At 43.8% G+C, this 21,023-nt stretch overlaps 1 protein-coding gene across 2 annotated transcripts in view; it reads right to left on the bottom strand.

The window, feature by feature from the left end:
* The window catches only part of SIPA1L2 (signal induced proliferation associated 1 like 2), a 107,967-nt gene that overhangs the window by 55,445 nt on the left and 31,499 nt on the right, over positions 1-21,023 (bottom strand). For both annotated transcript variants that reach the window (XM_068548846.1, XM_068548847.1), the window contains exons 5-7: positions 18,233-18,336; positions 9,606-9,763; positions 3,349-3,925 (exon numbers count right to left, since the gene is read on the bottom strand). In XM_068548846.1, the coding sequence (XP_068404947.1) occupies positions 3,349-3,925; positions 9,606-9,763; positions 18,233-18,336 (839 nt within the window). The remainder of the gene's footprint in view (positions 1-3,348; positions 3,926-9,605; positions 9,764-18,232; positions 18,337-21,023) is intronic.

Raw genomic sequence — 21,023 nt, 5'->3', positions numbered from 1 at the left:
GTCGTACTGTGTGGCTTGTGGAATCTTAGTTCCCCAACCAGGGATGGAACCCGGGCCCCTGCCAGTGATAGCGCTGAGTCCTAACCACAGGGCAGCCAGGGAATTCCCTATTAGACAATTTTATCCAACTTAAAAAATGGCCCAATGGTGCAGCAGCTATGGAAATCAGCACGGCAGTTCCTCAAAAAATTAAAATGGAATTACCATGAGACTCAGCAATTCTACTGCTGGGTATATACCCAACAGAATTTAAAGCAGGGTCTCAAAGAGGTACACCCGGGTATTTGTCTTGGCAGCGTTATTTACAATAGTCAAAAGGTGGAAGTAACTCAAGTGTCCATGGATGGTTGAATGGATACGCAAAGTGTGCCATATACAAACAATGGAGAAAAACATGGCCCAAAGCCCTTCCAAGCTAACAGTTAGCACCCTGCCCACAGGATGGGCCGCAGAAGGAAGTCAGACTGTTAGGAAAACCTTAAGTGCTCTCTGTGCGCCAGCCCTGTGGACATCCTGTTCTAGCCCCTAGGATCCCTTTCCTGGGGACAGCCTGCCCTTGCTCGCTTGGGTGGTGAGGACCATTCAGATCAAACGTGGGCCAGCCAGCGGGCCTCCTTGGTGTCTGTAGACAAGCATCCCACTCGGTGAACTAAAGCACCAATAATTAGTTAATGCCACCCTCAAAAGTGCTTACTGAGAATAGCCCACATGCACTGAAAGAAAAACATGGGCTCATGGAGAATATCATTTGATGACCACGGCATCACTTATTTGTGGGCACTTGAAAGTTGGGAGGTATCATACCCGCATCCCCCAAAGCACAGAGCTAACGTATGAAGTTTCAGTTTTAATAAATGCTCCATTTCCATGAAACGCGCTCTGAATACACAGATTCCTATTTAATAAGACCTATGACTGTAAGTACAGCTGTGGGACCGGGGCTGGTTCAGTGTTATCACCGGTGCGGATGAGGTTACCATGGTTATTACCGCCACGGTGCCCACCCTGCTAATCAGTTTCTTGTAGGCGCACATGACAGTTTGGGGCTTAGGAAAATGGGGAAAGGGATTGCTGGTCTTAGCGGTGACGTTTTGAACGACTGAAGTTTCCAAAGTTACGAACTGAACTAATTTAAAATTGTTGAAACGGCACTTTTGTAATATATACAACCTGAATAAATTTTTCCTTCACTTCCTTTTCAGCTTTGTTTCAACTAAGCTCTCCGACCAAAAGCCTACATATGACATGTGCCCAGCCTTCTTTCCAATATGGATGCAATTTTCAGCTGAAATGTAACATCCATATATCAGATTGAAGAGTGAAAGGTTTTTCCGAGTCCTACTTGTTCTGTCTCTTCCTCTTATTTCTTCCAACCACCTGCCACGTCCCCTACTTTTTGCGATTTCTTTCTCACTTCTGTTCCTTACTTCTTAACATTGGCAAAGGCTGAGGGATCGGATCATGCTCTCCATTTATCTGGAGTTCCTCACATAATTACTTGGCCTCAATTATCCCATGGTGGCCTCCTATCCATGTATCCGGGACTGGCTACATCATCTGTGGAGTCTGGTGCAAAATAGAAATGCAGGCCCTTTAGTCAAAAATTATTGAGAATTTCAAGATGGCAACAGGAGAGCGTTCAACCAAGCCTGGGCTCTTCTGAGAGTAGACCGGCCCTACCTGTCTCTTTAGGTGGGAGTTCTTATTCCCCACCTGTGTCTTTACCTGCTTAACAGACACCTTTGATTTCACTTCCCACCACTAGAAAATGCAGCGTCCACCATCTGCCCAGTAGCACCCCTTCCCCATCTCTCCGCTACGACAGCTTCACCCTCTTCCTTTCCATTTCTGTTGCTCCTGCCCTGCACCAGCCTTTTGTTCTAACCCCCCAACAGTCTTTGGGTTGGTTTGTTTCCACCATCTCCTGTTACAAGTCATCCGAGACACAGAATATACTTCCTCAAATATATTCCAGTTATCAGGCACCTTAGTCACATTGGCAATATAATCATTTTTTCTAGGAAAATGGTAGAATGGGGTCCACAGAACAGTGAATGTGTCAGAACCTACGGGACGTGCATTTTGGTGGTTGGTGAAGGGGGTGTGTTTTATGTTGTATTTTCCGGAGCACAAATTGTGATGACTCAGTAGGTCTCCTAAAAAGAAGTATTTGCAGTATTACTAAAAGCACAGTGTGTCCTGAGACTCACAGGATAACTCAATTCTCCAGATACGAAAACTTATCACACACTTAATCATCCCTGAATCACGTCTCAGCTTGCTCACATACGCCCTCAATGCTGTTGAACACACTGAGGTCCTTTCCCGTAAAGAGCGTCTGCAAATAATGACGTTATTTCTCCAAGGCCAGCAGACACCGACATGATTGCATTGTCTCATCTACGTGGTCTGGAATAATAAAAGGTTTATATCTGGTGGAAGGAAAGGGGGCAGGAAATGGGTATAATTTCTCTTTTTCTCATGATCCATATTTGACTAAATCTTCTCTAATTAATGAAATATACATCCCCTTGGGGGGAAGATTTACACATGAAAAATTCTTTTGTCAAAGCACATTTTGTTCTTATATTTCATTTATTCTTAAAATTCTATTGTATATACTCAAACTAAAATCTGTATCTTCCTTTGTTAAAATACGAAGTAGAAATACAACTGTTAAATACCACGGACATCATGGTTTTGTACTGAAAATGACAATCTTTTTTATGACTTTTTTCTTAAAGTCTTTCTAACTTAATGGGTAACTCTATAAAACCTCTGTAAGAAACCGGCTGCAAGATTAATAACGAATTTAATCTGGCAGACTAAACAAAAATACCTGTTGTATAAATATGCAGAGGTGAAGCGGCAAAGAGGGCTTACTCTGACCATCAATATGGTCAACGGTGATTCTGTGCCTATTAATTTCCCCCTGGGAAGGTACTGTCGTGCCAGTCTCTACAAACAGACATAATATCTAGTAAATTCCTGTCCTTCCTTGAAACAGTATGAAAATATATCCCGATGTTCCCTTTGGAAAGTTGGCTTCACTTTTCCTTTCCAATCAATCTGTAACGGGTGTTTCGCCACCATTCATGGCTTCAGCAACAGCTCAAAAGGACACAGCATTTAAAATCAAACTCTATAACACAACATTGTTAATCAACTATACTCCAATATAAAATACAAATTTAAAAATTAAAAAAAAATTAAATCAAACTCTACCCCTAAGAAATAGTAATTCACTCCCTAGGTGATGTAACTGGGGTCGAAGTTCCACAGCAGAAGCTACCATGAATCTGGGATTGCAGACCTAAGGATGGTGGATAAACAGAAACCTGTACTTACCCCCAATCGCTGGACAATTTCCCTGACGTCTTCGGCACAGTTGTCCCCCGAGGACAGAAGGATGCATTCTCCTCGTTCGTAAAACACTTTGATACTCATTAACCCAGATGTCCAGCCAATGACATCCCTGCAGGAACAGTTAAAGACCACGTTCTTGGAATCCTTCTCGATCAGCATGATGAACTCATTGGAAATCCCAAGGAGACAGTCAATGTCCGAGGACTGGCCGAAGTCCCGCACCACAACGTGCCACATGATCGCTCCGACGCTGAAGAGGTGGGCGTCCTTCCTGGGCTTTACTTTCTCCTTCTTCTTGGCACCCAGGGTAATGAAGCTGAACTTCGCGGAGGTATCCACGGTGGCGGTCGTGACGAAGTTCTCCGCCAGGTCCTTCAAGTACTCCTGCCTTGTCCGAGTGGCCATCGCTCGAAACTTCTCTGATTTGTGGGCTGCGTTTTCTGCATTGATTACTTTTGCTAAAAGGAAGTCCCGGAATACTGCTGACTTTGGGAAAGTTACGGCTTTGGGAATTGGTGGACCAAATGGTGGCACATCTTTTGATCTAGAAACTCCAACACTGAGGGAGGAAAAGGAGAAACAAGATGAATTGTGGGGCCGTAATAGTTAGCTTCAGAAAGGTGACATACGCCCACACTTTCGACTGAAGCCAGCTACTTCGTAGACTCTTGTTATGCTCATTTCTGGGTATCACGTTTTTCTTTGTTTTTAGCAAAACTTTTCAAACTTAGTAGTTGAGGGGGTGTTATGGGCTGAGCAGTGTCCCTCCAAAATTTGTATGCTGAAGTCCAAAACCCCAGTAACTGGGAACGTGGCTGTGTTTGGAGATTGGGTCTTTAAAGAGATGATTAAGTCAAAATGAGGCCATTAGGGTGGGCCTTAATCCAGTCTAACAGGTGTCCTTATAGAAGGAAACGTGGACACACAGGAAGATACCAGGGATGCACACACACAAGAGGAGAGACCATGTGAGGACACAGCAGGAAGACGACCATCTGTAGGCCAAGGAGAGCGGCCTCAAGAAAAACCAAACCTGCCAACTCCTTGATCTTGGACTTCCAGCCTCCGGAACTGTGAGAAATAAATGTCTGTGGTTTAAACTACCAGGTCCATGGTCCTCGTCACGGCTGTGCGAGCTGACTAAGGTAGGGATGACGGGTCAGTAGCCAGCCTGGTGCTCTGTAACTCTGTGGCCGGTCACCACTAAGAGACAGTGACACTTTTCAACAGCAGTGAGGTTAGCCCAGCTGGCTATTTGCGATCTCACTGCTATTGGACACGATGATTATGCTTACAGGGCCCAAAGTTTTGAATGTCACTTTTTTTAAGGAAATGCTCACTTGATCACATTTTGAAAATCTAAATGAAGATTTTATAGGAGCAAAGTTTTAAGAGATTCCAGGGACTGAAAAGATCAAATGTATAGTGATGGCAATAACCATCTGAATACGGCAAAACCAATAATGCTCCCCTGTATCAGACAGAAGCTTTCATTGTCTCAAATCCTTTTTGAAGCAAGAGTGAATTAATGAATGAGCAAATGGAGGACTGGAGTGAGTGAATGAATGAACCCCACAGCACTCCCCATTTACTGAGCAGCTACTGCAGGCCAAGAATGGGAACCAACCCCACATCTGCCCAGGCTGGTATTTTCTGTGTTGGGATAAACAGAGGAAGCAATCTATGTTTCACCTTCTTCGTGGTAGAAAATCCTGAAAGCGGTGATTAAGGAATGAAAGCATGAGGTGTGAATTCCTTTTCTGGAATGTGGCTGGTTAGACTCCAAAGAGATCACGGTCCCCAGGGCTCTCTCCCCTTTGCTGTAACCTGCACACCCTTCAGCAGCGTTCATCATTTCTGGGGAAAGAGCTATAAGATGGAAGGGGGTCTGGGCGGGGCCTCAGCTGGCGTGAAAGGGGAGGGAAGGACCGCTTCCCTTTGGGACAGAAGACCAAACTCACGCACATGCATGGGAGTAAAGGCGCTGAACCAGAGAGGGAGGTGGGGGGGACTTGACTCATGACCTCAAGGAAGGTCCTAGAAACATCGTGGAGGTTCAAATGGCTGAGGGGCTGACACCATATATGACCCGTCTTCCCCTCACTACCATCCTTAGGAAGAACTTTCTAGACTGAGTAGGAATTAACTTGTCCTCCGGTGTTATTTCATAGAGAGCTGTCCCAAAGCTGCATGTCTGGCCTGTGGGTAGTGTAGCCACACCTGCTGCTTCCCCACCAGAACGATCAACCAGCTCAAGCTGCCTCTCAGCGCACTGGACCCTGCCCTCCCGACACTGGCCATCATCAACTCATGTGATCACCTCTCCTAAACGTGGTTTTCTCTTCCGGTGATGAGCACAGATTCCTGGAAGTATTTTACCCATGGAACGCTGAGGAGGTCAAATCCCATTTAACATCTTACAGGATTACTTTTTGCACTTAGCTCTGTGGATCTCAAGCTACTCTCTGACTACAGCTTGGACGCCCTTAAGCCAAAGCATCAGGGCGACCTTTTTATATCTAAATGTGTTCCAAGACGGCTCTCACTGTGGAGCTCCAGAGTGGTCGGAGAGAGACATCTGTTAACGGGGCGATTCTTCTCATCCCAAATTATTAACCCATATGTCTAACTGGACACCTCCACTACAGTGTATGGTACAGTGCGGCTCGATAAGCCACTAATCCTATGCATCTCAGATCAAAGCTGTACCAAAAAAAGGAGCAGAATTCAGGCACAGCGGTTACTATGGTTACTATTACTACTATTACTAGTCCAGGAAAACCATGATAGTCTGAGGATGGGGATCAATTAGAAAGCCCTGGTCACAAAAGCTTATATAATCCGTAATTCTTTCAAGCAGAGTTAAGAAGGAATAATTCCCAGTGGGTGGAAACAACAGTATGTTTTAGAATTTCTTATTTTACCCAAATAACTTGATAGCATTTACGGATGATTTAGACATAAGACCCCTCCACTGAGGGCAACAGTACAAAGATGAGCCTTCCTTCACGTGCCAGTTAAAGGGTTTTAGGAAAGCAACGTGGGGTACAGCAGATTCCAGGATCCGGTGTTCTTCCTAGGAGTCCAGCTCCACCACTTTCTGAGGGACTCTGGGTCACTTAATCCCTCAGCGCCTCATCTGTAAAATGGGGGTTAAAACAGTACCCTCCTCAAAAGCACACCATGAGGATTAAACAAAATAATGCCTGCTAAGCTATTACTAACCCAACTGGTATCATCACTATTATTGCCACAATGAATTATCATTTTCATCATCGATTTAACATTATCATCTAATTTTTGTAAGAAGGGGCTACATAGTAAGTTTTCTAAAATGGAAGTCATCGTTTTGTATAGCTATCACTTCCCTTTTAATTGACAGTTAGCTACCAAGCCTACAGACAGCAAGAAGTTTACTCATTCAGCTATCAAAGGATGCATTTTGCAAAGAGTTTATCTTGGAAAGCACACAAACACGTAAGTCCCTCAGAGTTAGCTCTGCAATGGCTACAACCATTGAAATGAAAGAATCTCATATAAAGAGACAGGCCATCAGTTAAGTTTGCTTTTTAATAATTTTAGACTAAAATGACGTAACATGGAGCTTTGTGGATGTTGCCGCATTATTTCTTTCTAGGTTCAAGTGGTCCCAGCATCACCGAGAGAGAGCCCTGCTGTATCCAGCGGGCACGCCTCAGACTTCTCTGGAAGGTGGGAACCTGCTCTTTCACACTCTGGACGCGTGCCCTAGATAGCCGCACGCTTTTATCAGAGGAGGGCATCTCGCCCCAGCAGTCTGTCTGGACCGCGCCTCTGAGCTACGTGGTACTTGCAGATCATGATCCGCCAGAACTCACTGCCACTCAGCACCTGTGCAAAGCTCATGGGTTGTGACCGATGCACAGGGGTCACAGGGGCGTGTGCGACCCACCCAGCCTTCCATAAAACGCACCCGTGATTAAGACGGAGCAGCCTAGAAAACAGCAGACCTGGACTGTATTTTATCAGTTCCTTGGAAATTATTTTAATGAATTTATTCTGTGACTGGTATGTTTTGAGGAAATCATAGGAAACAGACCTATGAGGTGTTTCTGGAAAACCTGGGCACTGTAACCTTATTCCCTGTGACAGAGTAAGCACATCTTCATAAAAATGTCATGGAATTGATTTGACTAGTTTTCCAGAAGATTACGATCGATTCTTTGAAGGACACTCATGAGGTGATAAGTGTGATCATTATGAATGTTTATGAGGCACTTCCAAAACCTAGAGGCACTCCACTGCTTTACATTTGAATCTCAATTAGGAAATGATAATTTAGTGATAGCAACGTGGTATCTTAAAAGGCAATGACCCCATCTTTGAACCATTTGTACAAGCTGGTTTCTACCACAGAAAACATAATGCAAGCCACTTTGTTGATAGGTGAGATCTATATCAAAAGCATCCCTCCCCGGTAATTTAATTAAACACAGAAAACCCAAAAGAAATAAAAATAAAAAGGCATTACTTATCCTTAAGATCTTTTGTGCTAATCAACCACCTCATGATAGAAGCATAAACTAAAGATAGAAAGGAATTAAAAATACTTGATTTGACCTAAGAATAGCAGCCTGTAAAATAACACCAAATACGATAAAGCCCTAGGCTTACGTTCCCAATCCATTAGGAAGGCTCATTTAAGATTACTCTTCATAATTACCATTCATCAGGGGAGATCCCAGAAGAATAAGCCGACTGAGCATGTTGGCACCAACATTACCGGTTTTAAACGTATCGTTTATACAGACTAGATGTCCTTTTTTTTCAAATATCACTTTTTTTTTTTTTTTTAAATAAAAGGTCGTTCTGAGCGTTCAGGCCAGGGGTCTCGAACTGAGGTGCACACAGGGTCACCATGGGGGGAAATCATGCAGATGGGGAGAGCATGGGGTAGGGGCTGCAAGCTGGCGACACCAAGCACACAGGCCAGTCTCCTTGCACCTAGGAGGGCGCGGCTGCAGTTCACAGGCCCCTCTGCCCCCTCACACGTGCCCAGGCCCGGGCCCCATCCAGGCCCGGGAGGCAGCTCAACCGGTAACCACTGCTTTAAGATGAGCGCCAGGAACTCTAACAGGTGTTTTGCATAATTCCTGTTATTCATTCCTCATAACTACATATTGAAGTTGGTACTATTATCCCCAGTTTTCAGAAAAGGAAATGAAGGCTCCAAAAAATAAGCTAACTCGTTACAAAGCGCCATGAGGGGGCAGGAGAGCGGGATTCTCACTCAGGTCAGAGACCGGCTCTTTCACCGACACCCCACAGGGCAGGAGCCTTCAGTGACAGCTGTTTCCTAAGGAAGAGCCTGGGTAGAGGAAGGGCAGGCCTCGTCAGTCTCGGGATTCCGAGGCACCTGGATGGCCTTTTGAAATCACCAAAGCGAGTGTCAAACCCCTATCTCGACACGCCACCACACCACCGTGTGCGTGTTTCCAAGCTCTTAGACGGGAAGAAACATTTTACCACCAGAATGCATCTCTTTCAGGGAAGCACTGAAATGGTCAGATCCTCCACCTCTGAGGATGCTATTAATCAAGCGACGGTCTGGCAGGGACTGGACGAAGTCTTTAACATTGAGGAAAGGTGAAACCTAGAACTGCGAACCGCTAGGAATTTCACTGTTTCAAAATGGGAAGAAGGCAATTATTTCTTACAGAAAGTACCTGAGTGTAAGACTTCTCTGGTGGCGCAGTGGATAAGAATCCGCCTGCCAATGCAGAGGACACGGGTTCGATCCCTGGTCCGGGAAGATCCCGCGTGCCGCGGAGCAACGAAGCCCGTGCGCCACAACTACTGAGCCTGCACTCTAGAGCCCGCGAGCCACAACTACTGAGCCCACGTGCCACAACTACTGAAGCCCACGTGCCTAGAGCCCGTGCTCCACAACAAGAGAAGCCACTGCAATGAGAAGCCCGTGCACCGCAACAAAGAGTAGCCCCTGCTCGCCACAACTAGAGAAAGCCCGCACACAGCAACGAAGACCCAACGCAGCCAAAAATAAAATGAAAGAAAAGAAAGAAAGAAAGGAAGAAAGAAAGAAAGAAAGTGCCTGAGTGAAGACCGTGGGAAATATAATTAGAAAAAAAAAAAGGATAATTATGGGCTAGAAATAATAATTGGAAAACTAACTGGAAGACATTTTGGGGAATGAGGTCCTGTTGGAACAACCCTGGGAGCACGAAACGCCAGGGACTCACCTGTAACACACATTTTCAGTGCACGGATTATGCACTTTGACTATGACGAAGACATGTTGAAAGTGGGACCGGATGCTTTTTGGAGTAAAAGGAAGTGCTCCGGGCTCTTGGAAGACAATGGTCACGATGTCATTTCCTATATGCCTTTTCCTCAGGAGCTGCAGTCAGGAAAGTGAACACACACACAGAGTTACAGACACGGTTTTCTGTAAAAACAAGATACGTAAATGTACACAATTCACTCAGCATTCAATTTCAAGGAGATTTTTAGAAAAGCAGAGTCATCCTTTGGAAGCTAGGGCTCCTTGACATGGCTGCATCCAAAGACCTATGGAGAGAAAAGCCTCAATATTTAAGTTCATCTTTTGCTTTGAAATGCAACTGGTGTTCTCTCTCCTTTTCATCTTTATCATTTTTTGCCCTGAAATAATAGCACATTAGAGCTAAAATCGCTTTAAGGAATCTTGTAGATTAAGCTCTTCGACTTAAAAGGAGGAGATGGCAGAGCGTCCAAGGGAAGGTACAGTGGCTGAAAGTCCTGCACTAGGGTGTCAGGGGCTTAAATGACACATGCATTTCTGCAACAAAAATACAGAAGACTGTTATATTGGTGGTGGATATATTCAAGCTAATTAACTGAAATCTAGCCTTTTCAATGTATTTTGGGAACACAGAATTCCACCAGATTAACAGTTGGAAAACTCAATAAATTACAAATGCATCAGGAGAGAAGGAACCCCAGGGCAGTAACACCTGAACCCCTTTACTTGCGATGTTCCTTCTGCCAAGAATGCCCCCTTCACCCCAAGTCTCTCCTAGACCACTCAGGTCTCTGCTGAGCTACCAGCACACTGGAAAGAATGTCCTTAGAGGGACTGCACAGGACCTGCACCCATAACCGCAGGCCCATGGCAACCACATTAGTTGTCGTGTCCTATTCTAAGTCTTGGTTTACTTCTCCTGCATCAGGTCATAATCATCAGGAGGGCAGCAGATGTACCTCATTGACTTTTGGTTTCCCAGTTCTAATGGCCTGCCCAGGACACAGCAGACACCCACACACTCACTGGCTAAGTGAATAAACAAACGGTACAAATACACAATCACAGCCACGTAACACTGCGCAATAAAATTGTGACCCACTCTGAATACACACCAACAAATCCGTACACTCCGTAAGCGTATGCACCTAAAGCCATGAGGATCTGTGCTCACAGAGTCTGCGGTCCTCAGCTTTCATAGAGACAGTAATCCTTACATGAGTTGGTGATGTCACTGCAGGAACGGGGTGATCTCAGGTAGTAAATCTCTCTTTACGAGCAGTAACAGAGGCAACAACCTCGCGTTTCAATTTATTTGGCACTTACAGAACATACTTCACTGTAAAGAGCGTTAATTTCAACTTTTAAAACCTTTTAAACCCAGATACAAAAAGGATTTCATTGTCAGGCCCCTGACTTGTGATTTAGCGTGATAAAAGGCCTGGAAAAGTGGGAATGCAATGTCCATTCTTCCAGAGTTCCCTACTATGGGCCAGTTCGATCGCTGATTCATATGCTGGAAAACTCCTATTTAAATCCCCATGGTTAAAGCTATAAACACACAAAAATCGTTTTACTGCCTGAGTGAAGTTTTGAAAGCAATATTAATATCCATTAATGAGCCAGCTGTCGTTTTAAAAATGTTTGCTAGATATTTAAGTAAAAGGTGACATTTTAAGATGCATGTAAAAAAATCAGTAGCCAACTAGTCATATATTCACTGTGTTACTATTTACCCAGCCTATAGTGGACACAGATGTTCATCACAATAAACATTTCATGAAAAGAAAAGAAAAGAAAACAAGGCAAGGACACGTATCTAAAACAAGCATCACGGGACTTCCCCGGTGGTCCAGTGGTTACGACTCCGCGCTTCCACTGCAGGGGGCGGGGGTTTGATCCCCGGTCGGGGAACTAAGATCCTGCAAGCCGCACAGCGCGGCCAAAAAAATAAATTAAAACATACAACAAGCATCATGACAAGCTGAAAACTGTACGAGGCTAAGATATATTCTTCCCTCGTTTCCGCAATAACTGAAATACATGATTCACATGTACTGTAACAGGACAACAAAATTCAGGAACAAATGAAAAATTAAAATAAAAACTGAAATACCTAACAATGTGTTCAATGTATTTGCTGAGCACGAACACAATGGCTTACACTGTACGTGAAACACGGGAATTCTCGATCTCCTTGAAACACGGGAATTCTCAGACTGATGAGAAAACGGAGCTTGCGGTGGCCAAGGCCACGTATGGAATCCTGGGCCCCTCCTTCCCCAGTGACTAGGGCATCCGCTGGCCGCCCTCCTGGTTAACCTCAGAGGGCAGCCCAGCCTCACTAGTCAGTGAAACGTGGACAGCTATTCCTACCCATTTCTCTTGCTCCTGAAGGAAGACCATGGGTCCAGTTCTACACTTCACCACGGGAATATTTAAAGCGCAAGTTAACTTTAAGGCTAGTTACCTTGACGACGTGCCAACCCGCCTTTGCCCCTTTCTAAGCATGTTCTTTTGCTTTGTAAAATGCGCTAGAAATAGTTTTAAAATTCTAGTTAATTTAACCACGGTCACAAAATGCACTTTGTAGGAAACGTGCAGGGGAGGGCGGGGAACAAGGAGATTCATTAAGAAGAGGAAAATAAAATCTCAAGCTCTCTGTAGAGAATGAACGAAGAAAAATGAACACCTGGCCCATCAATAGGATATCTGAATCTTTTTAGAGACTAAAGAAATACAGCATCTGGCAGGTTCACGGATACATTATTCATTGTCAGACATTCAATAACCTAAGTAATTCTTGGGCTTCTTATATAAAGGTTAGGGTTCTCTTCAGCAGTTAGTTATGCCTTGTTCTAACTCGTCAATGAAATTCTGTAGAAGTCGACTCCGGAAATGGAAGGGGAAAGGGCATGGCAGCCCATAAACCAGGGCAGCCCAGTAAGACAGCAAGGCAAGTTCCTGGTCACCAAGACGCCGCCGGTGCTATTTCGGGGATTAAGGAACGACGTCTTCTAAGCCTTTCTAGACACGAGAAGCTCCTAACACTTCTTCAGTGCCAAGAGGGCCAACTCAAGAGTCTTCAACCGTGAGAGTGAGTTAATAAATATTGTATTAGATTTACATAGTCAATTCTGCTAACTTCCCAACACTTGATTCAAGCTGTGAGCCAGGAATAAGCTCTTGGTATGACAAGGAAAGTGAAAATGCGATTCTTCACCCAATTCCCTGACAAAAAGCATACAGATGCTACAGAAATAGCAACCTGTGGGTTTATCTTCAATTCCTTAAACACACTTCAGGGTTTCACAGGTCCAGTTTTAACTTGGTGCAAGAACCAAAAGCAAGTGAAAACAACCGACCTCCAGGCAGCTGCATATGCATCGAAAATGGCATCAAGTTGAACTTGGTTAGATCTACCAGCCTCTAGGCAAACAGGTTCATTTGTTAAATTCTTTTTTAAAAAAACCTGGGAAGGTTAAAAAAAAAAAAAAAAAAAGCATGTTGCACCTAATTCTGGAGGAGAGGGGGAAAGAGACTGCACCGTAAGAAGATGTGATGTGTCTGGGATGTGGTTCAGAAGAAGTCTCTCAGGGTCAGTGATGAGAAAGCTTAATTTGAAACTGGAGAAGGTGGATCTCCAGAGAGAGGTTCTTGTCTTAAGAAGCAAACATGTGAAAATGAGCATGATTTCAAAGAGAAAACTGCATCGTTTAACGATTACAAGTTCTGAAATTCAAAGAGATGAGTTCAGAAGTGAGGACAAAAATTAAATGTATCCCGTTTTGAAACAACAATCATGAATTCTGGCTCTCAGTCCTTGGGGTATCGTCTGAAAGTCCCAGCGGTAGGAGCAGGGCTGACAAAGACTGGTCTGTCCCGATCCTTCCCGCAGTCTGACCCCGTCACCCGCCTCCCCTTCTGGACAGCCGCCCTCTGTCCCTGCAACACGCCCACCGGTCTCTGCAGCAGGCACCTTGCGTCTGCCAACCCTTGCTTAGAAAGTGTCTCCCCTTTACACGGAGCGCTGGCTTCTCCTCCTTCAGGGACCGTCCTAATTTTGCACGCTTGCACACAGAACACACACAAACACACGTGCCTGCACACCACACAGCCCCCTCATATTCTCTGTACTCAAAAGAGCATGTACTGGTGGTCAGAATTTTGCTCTCATTTTTAAGAGACATCTATAAAGTTTCCTGTATAAAGACACAGAAAAAGTGCACATAGAATAGCAGTCTGACTAGCAAGAAAGAGGGGGAAACCTACACACATTACCACATAAATACAAAAGATCTTGCCTCCTTTGCGTCCACAAAAGAGTGACTGCTAATTAACCGCTGTGATCTCAAATCAGCAAGAAGAGGTCACATTTAATCACCGTTTCAAGGATGCATTGCTGATTTACCATTCTACATAACCAATATAAAAATATCATATAAAATATTTTACCAATGGCAAGAGTAAATGCACAAACCAGCTAATAAGCAAGACTGAATATTTTGGAAATGGAGAAACAGAAATAAACCAAGAATGCGGATTTTTAATGATTTAATAACAAAGTGAAGATAAGAAAGGATTATGACGATACAAATATTTCTCTTCTGAAACTGGGCAATACCAGCCCCTTTTCAAAGCAATAATTCTTATTATCTGGTATAAGCATACATTCTTCTTTCTGGCCTGGGAATAAAGCTAATCATGAAAAGCTGAATACGCCTTCTATGCTTCCAAAATATTCCGGATTACTATTTATAGGTGAACCCAAGAGCAGTCAGGACCTGGCTGTAGAGCACTTAATGAGGTAGATTCCTCCAATATTTAAATGGTTCCTCAGCTGTACCAATTAGGGACTTACAGAAGTATGTACACAAACCTTTTACGGCAGGGGCTGACCATCTGTCTAAATTAGATGGAGAAGGGGTTCCAGCCTAGCCTAACAAGCTCTGTCCCTATTTCCTCTGTAGATGTCAAGCCCAAACCCTAGGCTAAGACCAGGATTCTTCAGATGGAATCTCAGAAACCCAGGGGTTTTGTCTTTTTCCTTAGAGACCTCCATGGAGCTCGGAAACCCCTTCCAAGCAGGGCAGTTCTAACATTACACATGCACTGACACACACAAAACAAGTTTACTGTGTGCCAGGAGCCATGCTGCCTTCATCTGTTTATATACTTAGTTTGTCTCTGCCAAAGTGAAGTCTGAAGCTAATTTGTGGGGTTCTTTCCACGGATAACATCCCAGGATGGCTTAACTGCGATCTGTCTATAGGACAAGCAGGAGGGAAGCACCCAGGGGAGACAGCCCTGGGAAAGTGGACCGACTGCCAAGCAGACCCAGAGAGAGACCTGGGGGATTTGACTGAAGAGGGAAAACACTCCAAGAACGGGCTTCGTTATCTGCCTAGGTTTTCTTTGTGAGAGTCCAGACATTCCAAAGATTGAACTCTCTTGCAACTGTCATGAACTCTCTAAAGACTTCTAATACATCTTGGAATCAGCTTTCAGCTTGATTTATTATAAGAACAAACACAAGAAATTGTATCTGAGGTGGATGCGTCTGGAACAGTGAAATAGTCACAAATACCACGGGGTTAATGAGGCCAAAGTCAGAGGCGCATTTCACGTACAGACCAGTTAACTTTGCTAAGTTCTGTGGCCTCAAACTGCAGTCATGAACCCGGACGGTCACTTCAGACACTTATGCCCTTGGTATTACCATAATCTGTGGGCACGGGTGGGGTGGGTGAGAGAGATGGCAAAGTAGCACAACCCACAACAAATTTGGAAAGTCCGTGTTCCAAGACTGCACAGTGCCATCACTGATCTATGACCGGAATATTCTGATCATGATTAGCAAAGTATTAAATGTCAAAGTAAAAATGATTTTCTGAAATTATTGATAAATTAGTCCCTTCCTTTCTTAACTATTCAGGCCTTAGCTTTTCACGATAGGTCTTTAGGACTGGGAACAGGAAGATAAAATGCAAATTAAGCCATCTAAAATACTCGTCCTCTACATCTCATAAGCTATAAATTATAATAAACACCTAAAACTTATTGAGCACACTCTGTGCCAGGCACTACTTTGAGTGCTTTATACATATTAACTCACCTAATTCTAACTACCATCTAAGAAAGGTTCATTCATTCATTCATTCAACAAATGTTAACTGACTGCTCTCCGTGTTCTGGGCAGTGGTGCTGTGGGCATACAACACTCAGTGAAGAAAGAGGTAAAAGCCTCTACCTTCAGTGGTAAAGGAAAATAAAGCATAGACAGTTGTGCCCAAGGTCACAAAGCTAAGTAGCTGGGATTTCATATCCAGGAAGCGTGGTTCTAGAATTCTTGCTCTTAAGAACTACATTTTTCTGCTGAAGCTTCTTTCCAACCTAGAAGGAGGAAGCCTCAAAGAAGGCCCTAGAATCACGGAATTCTAATGCTAAGAGGGAGATGTTATGCATCATCTTGTCCAAATACGCTCAGGTGTGCCACACCTCCCCACTTCCAAACCCTTGGAAGGTATCTCAAAAATACAGCATTGTTCCCGCCTGAGCCTCGGTGTAGAATTCTTCCTTCTCAGTACAGGGCTCCAAGCACCCACTGTTGGCCACCTACACCACATCCTCATGATATAATTACCAAATTTCTTGAAAGACTAAGAATCTTTTCCAAGGCCACGAGGCAAATGACTGACTACAATAAGTTCAGAATACAAGTCCAATGACTCTTCTCCCCCATCCTACACTCATCCCTTTTATATTGTGATTACTCGCCTACACCCTACGTTGAGTATATAGATTTCCCAATGAAACACATATAAGATCATATACGTTCTACATATAGTAAGAGCAATTAAAAAAGCAAAACAAGCAGTTTTCTACCTCTAATGCATCGGCATAACATTCAATGCCATGGATTCTCACTCAAGTTAAAAAAGAAAAACAAAAATGGAACCAACAAGTCTTTAGGCTACGGAGTTTGTAATATACAATCTCAATGTACAAGGATTTCTTTTTTTTTTAAATCTCCCGTTTGGGAAGTTGAAAAGACCCACGCACCTCACTCCCCACCCCCATCCTTCCATCCAAGTTTTTGCGTGTAGGACTTTTCGGGGAGAGTTTCAGTGAAAGAAACTCTGGTACAAAGAACTCATAAAACCACACTTCTAATTACTGTTCAATAAAAAGGGGACGGGGGAAGCCAGCTTTGAGTTCTGGTAACAGCAAAGTCAAGGGACTTCGAAATTCCAGGGGTTGCCCTCTGAGAAACAATGCAGTGGATTCGGTTTGGAGTCCAGTGACTCAGGTTAATTGGGGAGCTGGCAGGGCCTTGTGGTTTGAACGCTCCATGAGTGGGGTCCAAAGGCACTGGTTCTATTTCCACTAACGTACTGACGGAGTCTCTGGGCCTGAGTCAGCCCTATCAGGTTTCTCAACAACAACTCACCCAGAGTTTAATTACTGGATGATCGCAAAAGTATCTGCAGGACAACTGCATGGCCTAAAACTGAGCATCTTAATATCGAGTGAGTCTATATGGCATTATTCCAAATAAATGTTTGAAGAGCTAGAAATCCTTTAGTTTAAAACATGTGTCAAGTTCATACGTGTGATCTAGGGATTGTAACTCCACGTCATAAAAAACATACAGACATGTGATCAAAAGACAGATCCTCTGAAGGTAATGGGCAGAACTCTGATTACTAGAAAACCCTGCAGAAGATACAGCAAGGACAAGGGATTGAGGTTAAGTATAAGGTAGAAAAAACCCATCTAGCAATTACCACGATAAGAGGAATAAACAGAGGAGCTATAGCCCCAAATGTGACAAGCCGGGCTGGGGGTCAGGGGCCTCTTCTTCCTCCCGGCTGTGGGATCTAAGGTGGTTCTTCCCACCTGGGAACAGGGCAAGTGGCCTCGCTGGAAAAATGCACCCCTTGACTACCTTCATTGATTTCATGAGCATTCAGAAAAAAAGTAAAAAAGAAAGACAAAGTTCTCTGCAACAATTAAGTTTCATTCACATGACAAATGCTTATCGAACAACTACTATGTAGTCCCTGGTGTTTCAATTTAGAGCAAAGGAGTGCGGTTACGCGACATTAGCAAACTTAAGTTTTCTAAGCATGGAAACAAACCTTGCTTTAACTCTGGATTCACCCCAAATGTAATCAAACCCTTAAAATTAAAGAACGCCACGAGTGAGTTACAAGATTCTTTCTTACAATATTTTCTAGAAGTTATCCACCCACACGCAGAAACCGAAGCTCAGGTTACGTTAGTTGACTTCTTCTGTAATTAATACAGTTGACACTGCTTCCCATTAAGATTTTGCCTGGCAAGCAATCCAGGTGAGTGTGGAAGAGTTTCTAAGATTTGTAAGAAAAGAGTGCAATAAAACTTGTGCCATAATAATCCCTTTAAAGCCCAAATACTCCCAGATGATAAAAGAGTCAAAGGCTATTAATGCCATTCAAAGAAAAAAACCTACTGATTCTTTGCAAATTCGAAATACACTGATACCATCGAAGGGCCGCCCTCGGAGGTGGCATCTGTTGCGAGGGGGGCGGGAGGAGGCCTTACCTGCTGCCTGTTGTTGGGCGTGTGTGGAAGCATGGTGCACACGTGGAACATGAGCTCGTAGTCTTTGTACGTCGTGTACAGGGAATGCGTTCCTGTAGAATCAGCTGAAAACAAAGATTAATTGCAAGAACGAGTGAGGCCGCTGCAGATGAGCAATTCAACACTTAGAAGGTCATTATTACAAAAGGCAATTCAACCGAAAAGAACAGACCTCCCAACACTAAAGGACCAGTGTCTTGGGGGTGGCCCCGCTCTCTCACTAGGCCCTGTTTCTACCACTTTCCAGCCCACGCCTGTGGCCTGAGTTTTCTCCTCATCTGCTCTCACCCAGGCGCTTTCTACTGAACGCGTGGTTTCCCCTCTCTTTTCTTCGACACTCTTGCCTTCGCAGTGCTAACTTAGATGACCCACATGGGCGAGATGCCGCTGCCACAGGAAGTACAGGTGAGCACGGGAGGAGGAGTTGTGGCCTGGCGCCGGTCTGGGTGCAATTATTAGATGGGGCTGAGCTAACCAGAAGTTACCCTTGCCCCATCGTGTGTGTGTGCGTGCGCGTGTATGTGCGTGTGTTTACAGTTAATCATCAGTTACTCTTGGGCACTTGACCCTCCAGAACCCAGAAAAATGAAACAGGATTGACTTCATATGGAAATGGGAACGAAAGATGTTAAGGATTTCTTCCCTGAATGATGGAAGTAATTTTCTTCTCTTTCTGACAGGCAATGCGATGATGCAGTCATATGATTAAGACCAGGAAGGATGAATGTGATCTCTTACTGCATATCATGCACTGATACGTGTTAAAAAAAATATGACATCTGAATCCCTGTTAATCATACAGCTATTCATCTTTTGAAAAGCAGAATGGTTCTGTGCAAATTCGAAACCCATCTGTATTATCAACAGATTACCTCACTGAGAGTTTCAGACACCCAAACCAACAGTGACTGTAAAACGCTTAAGTAATAATTTTAGGACGGAGGTTTGAACCACTTTGCATATGGATAAAGACAAAAAGATAAACAGAAATTAAGATGTAAACAGAACTCAAGATTGCCCTTCTCAAGCCTTGATCTATATACAGGTTTATCTTCTACCTTTCAAACAACAATAAACAATACTGTTCAATATTACTGAAAACAAAGTTTATTCCATTGTGTTTGTTGGGGAAACTCTAAGTAGCGATCTTGGGCGAACCTTATTTTAATCTGAAAATTAAAATTTTTACTTTAAAAACATTAAAACACTTAACCTTCACGGGCATTTATTATTTTCTTTCTAAATCATGCAACATATTATTATTTCCAACATTTATATCCAACTCAGAAATAGTCCTGAAAATCCTCTAGAAAAAAGTATTGCATACAGTTTTGTGCTGAAAGGTACTCACAGAAGGAAATTTCATGCGTAAGGGGAGTATGTAGAATGTTTATCTATGGATACTGATTAAATCAACTTGCGGATGGTCAGAGAGGATATTCATCTAATAAGCTCTATGTTATCCAGCCCCCATTTTCTCTTTTAACTATTCATTAAATGCATATTTGTTATTTTTCTTAGGACTTCTTAGAGAGTAATCTTCCATTTCAACTGTCTTGTCTCAGGGCCTTAAGGGTGAACGTGGCTTTAGAAGTGAGCAGGCCAGTCGCGAGGGAATGACAACTGTTCCTCCCACGAAGAAATAACATGGAAGGTCAGAGGATGGACTAACCCTGCAGGTTCAATGGCTCCCCTCACAACACTGTTACTATGATGCTTAAAATTCAGTAAGAGAAATGCTGACAGATATTTCACAGTCTGGTCAATGGGCTTCAGATTCAGGAAATCATAATGAAAAAAGAAAAATGCACTTTTAGGGGGAAGGGGGAGAAACACTCTCAGAAATGTGGTCATAATTTGTCTATCCCAAGTAGGACTAAAGGACGAATTTCTAAAATTAAGTATTCAATATTTTCAAAGTTTTTATTTTAAACATCAGAAGGGTAATGCAAAAGGTCAACTCAAGCTTGTTCAAGGGTTTGCTGCAACTACTTCTGTTCAAAAGGAGATACAGGGGGGCTTTCCTGGTGGCGCAGTGGTTAAGAATCCTCCTGCCAATGCAGGGGACACGGGTTCGAGCCCTGGTCCGAGAAGTTCCCACATGCCGTGGAGCAACTAAGCCCGTGCACCACAACTACTGAGCCTGCACTCTAGAGCCCGTGAGCCGCAACTACTGAGCCCGTGTGCCACAACTACGGAAGCCCACATGCCTAGAGTCTATGCTCCGCAACAAGAGAAGCCACTGCAGTGAGAAGCCTGTGTACCGCAACAAAGAGTAGCCCCCGCTCGCCACAACTAGAGAAAGCCCGCGTGCAGCAACGAAGAACCAATGCAGCCAAAAATAAATAAATAAATTTATTTAAAAAAAAAAAAAGAGAGATACAGGGCCATCATGGCAGTCTCCGGTTTTATCATTCTCTGCACCCAACCAAAGAAAGGCTGGCCACGGCCTGGGGGTCTATACTCTACTGGTTAGCAGAGCACCTTAGCGGCTCACAGCGCCTCTGTTCCCACCCCATTTCATTCTGTACTTAAGAGAGGAACAACCCATTTTAAAGCTGGAAGGGACATCTCAGATACTCTAGCCCGAAACTCTGACTTTTCTTTGTGAAGAAAAAGAGGCCCAGATTTGCCCAAGGTCCTGTGGGCAGGCAGAATGAAAACTGAAACACAACTCTCCTGTATTTAAGAAGGAAGATATTTTTTTTTGCCCACTGCACGAAAGACGTACTTTTTATTTGACCACTCCATG

Source organism: Eschrichtius robustus, chromosome 7 (genome assembly GCF_028021215.1).
Source record: "Eschrichtius robustus isolate mEscRob2 chromosome 7, mEscRob2.pri, whole genome shotgun sequence".
Classification (NCBI taxonomy): domain Eukaryota; kingdom Metazoa; phylum Chordata; class Mammalia; order Artiodactyla; family Eschrichtiidae; genus Eschrichtius; species Eschrichtius robustus.
The sequence above is the reverse complement of the archived record's forward strand: the minus strand, read 5'-3'. Positions and strand labels throughout refer to the sequence as shown.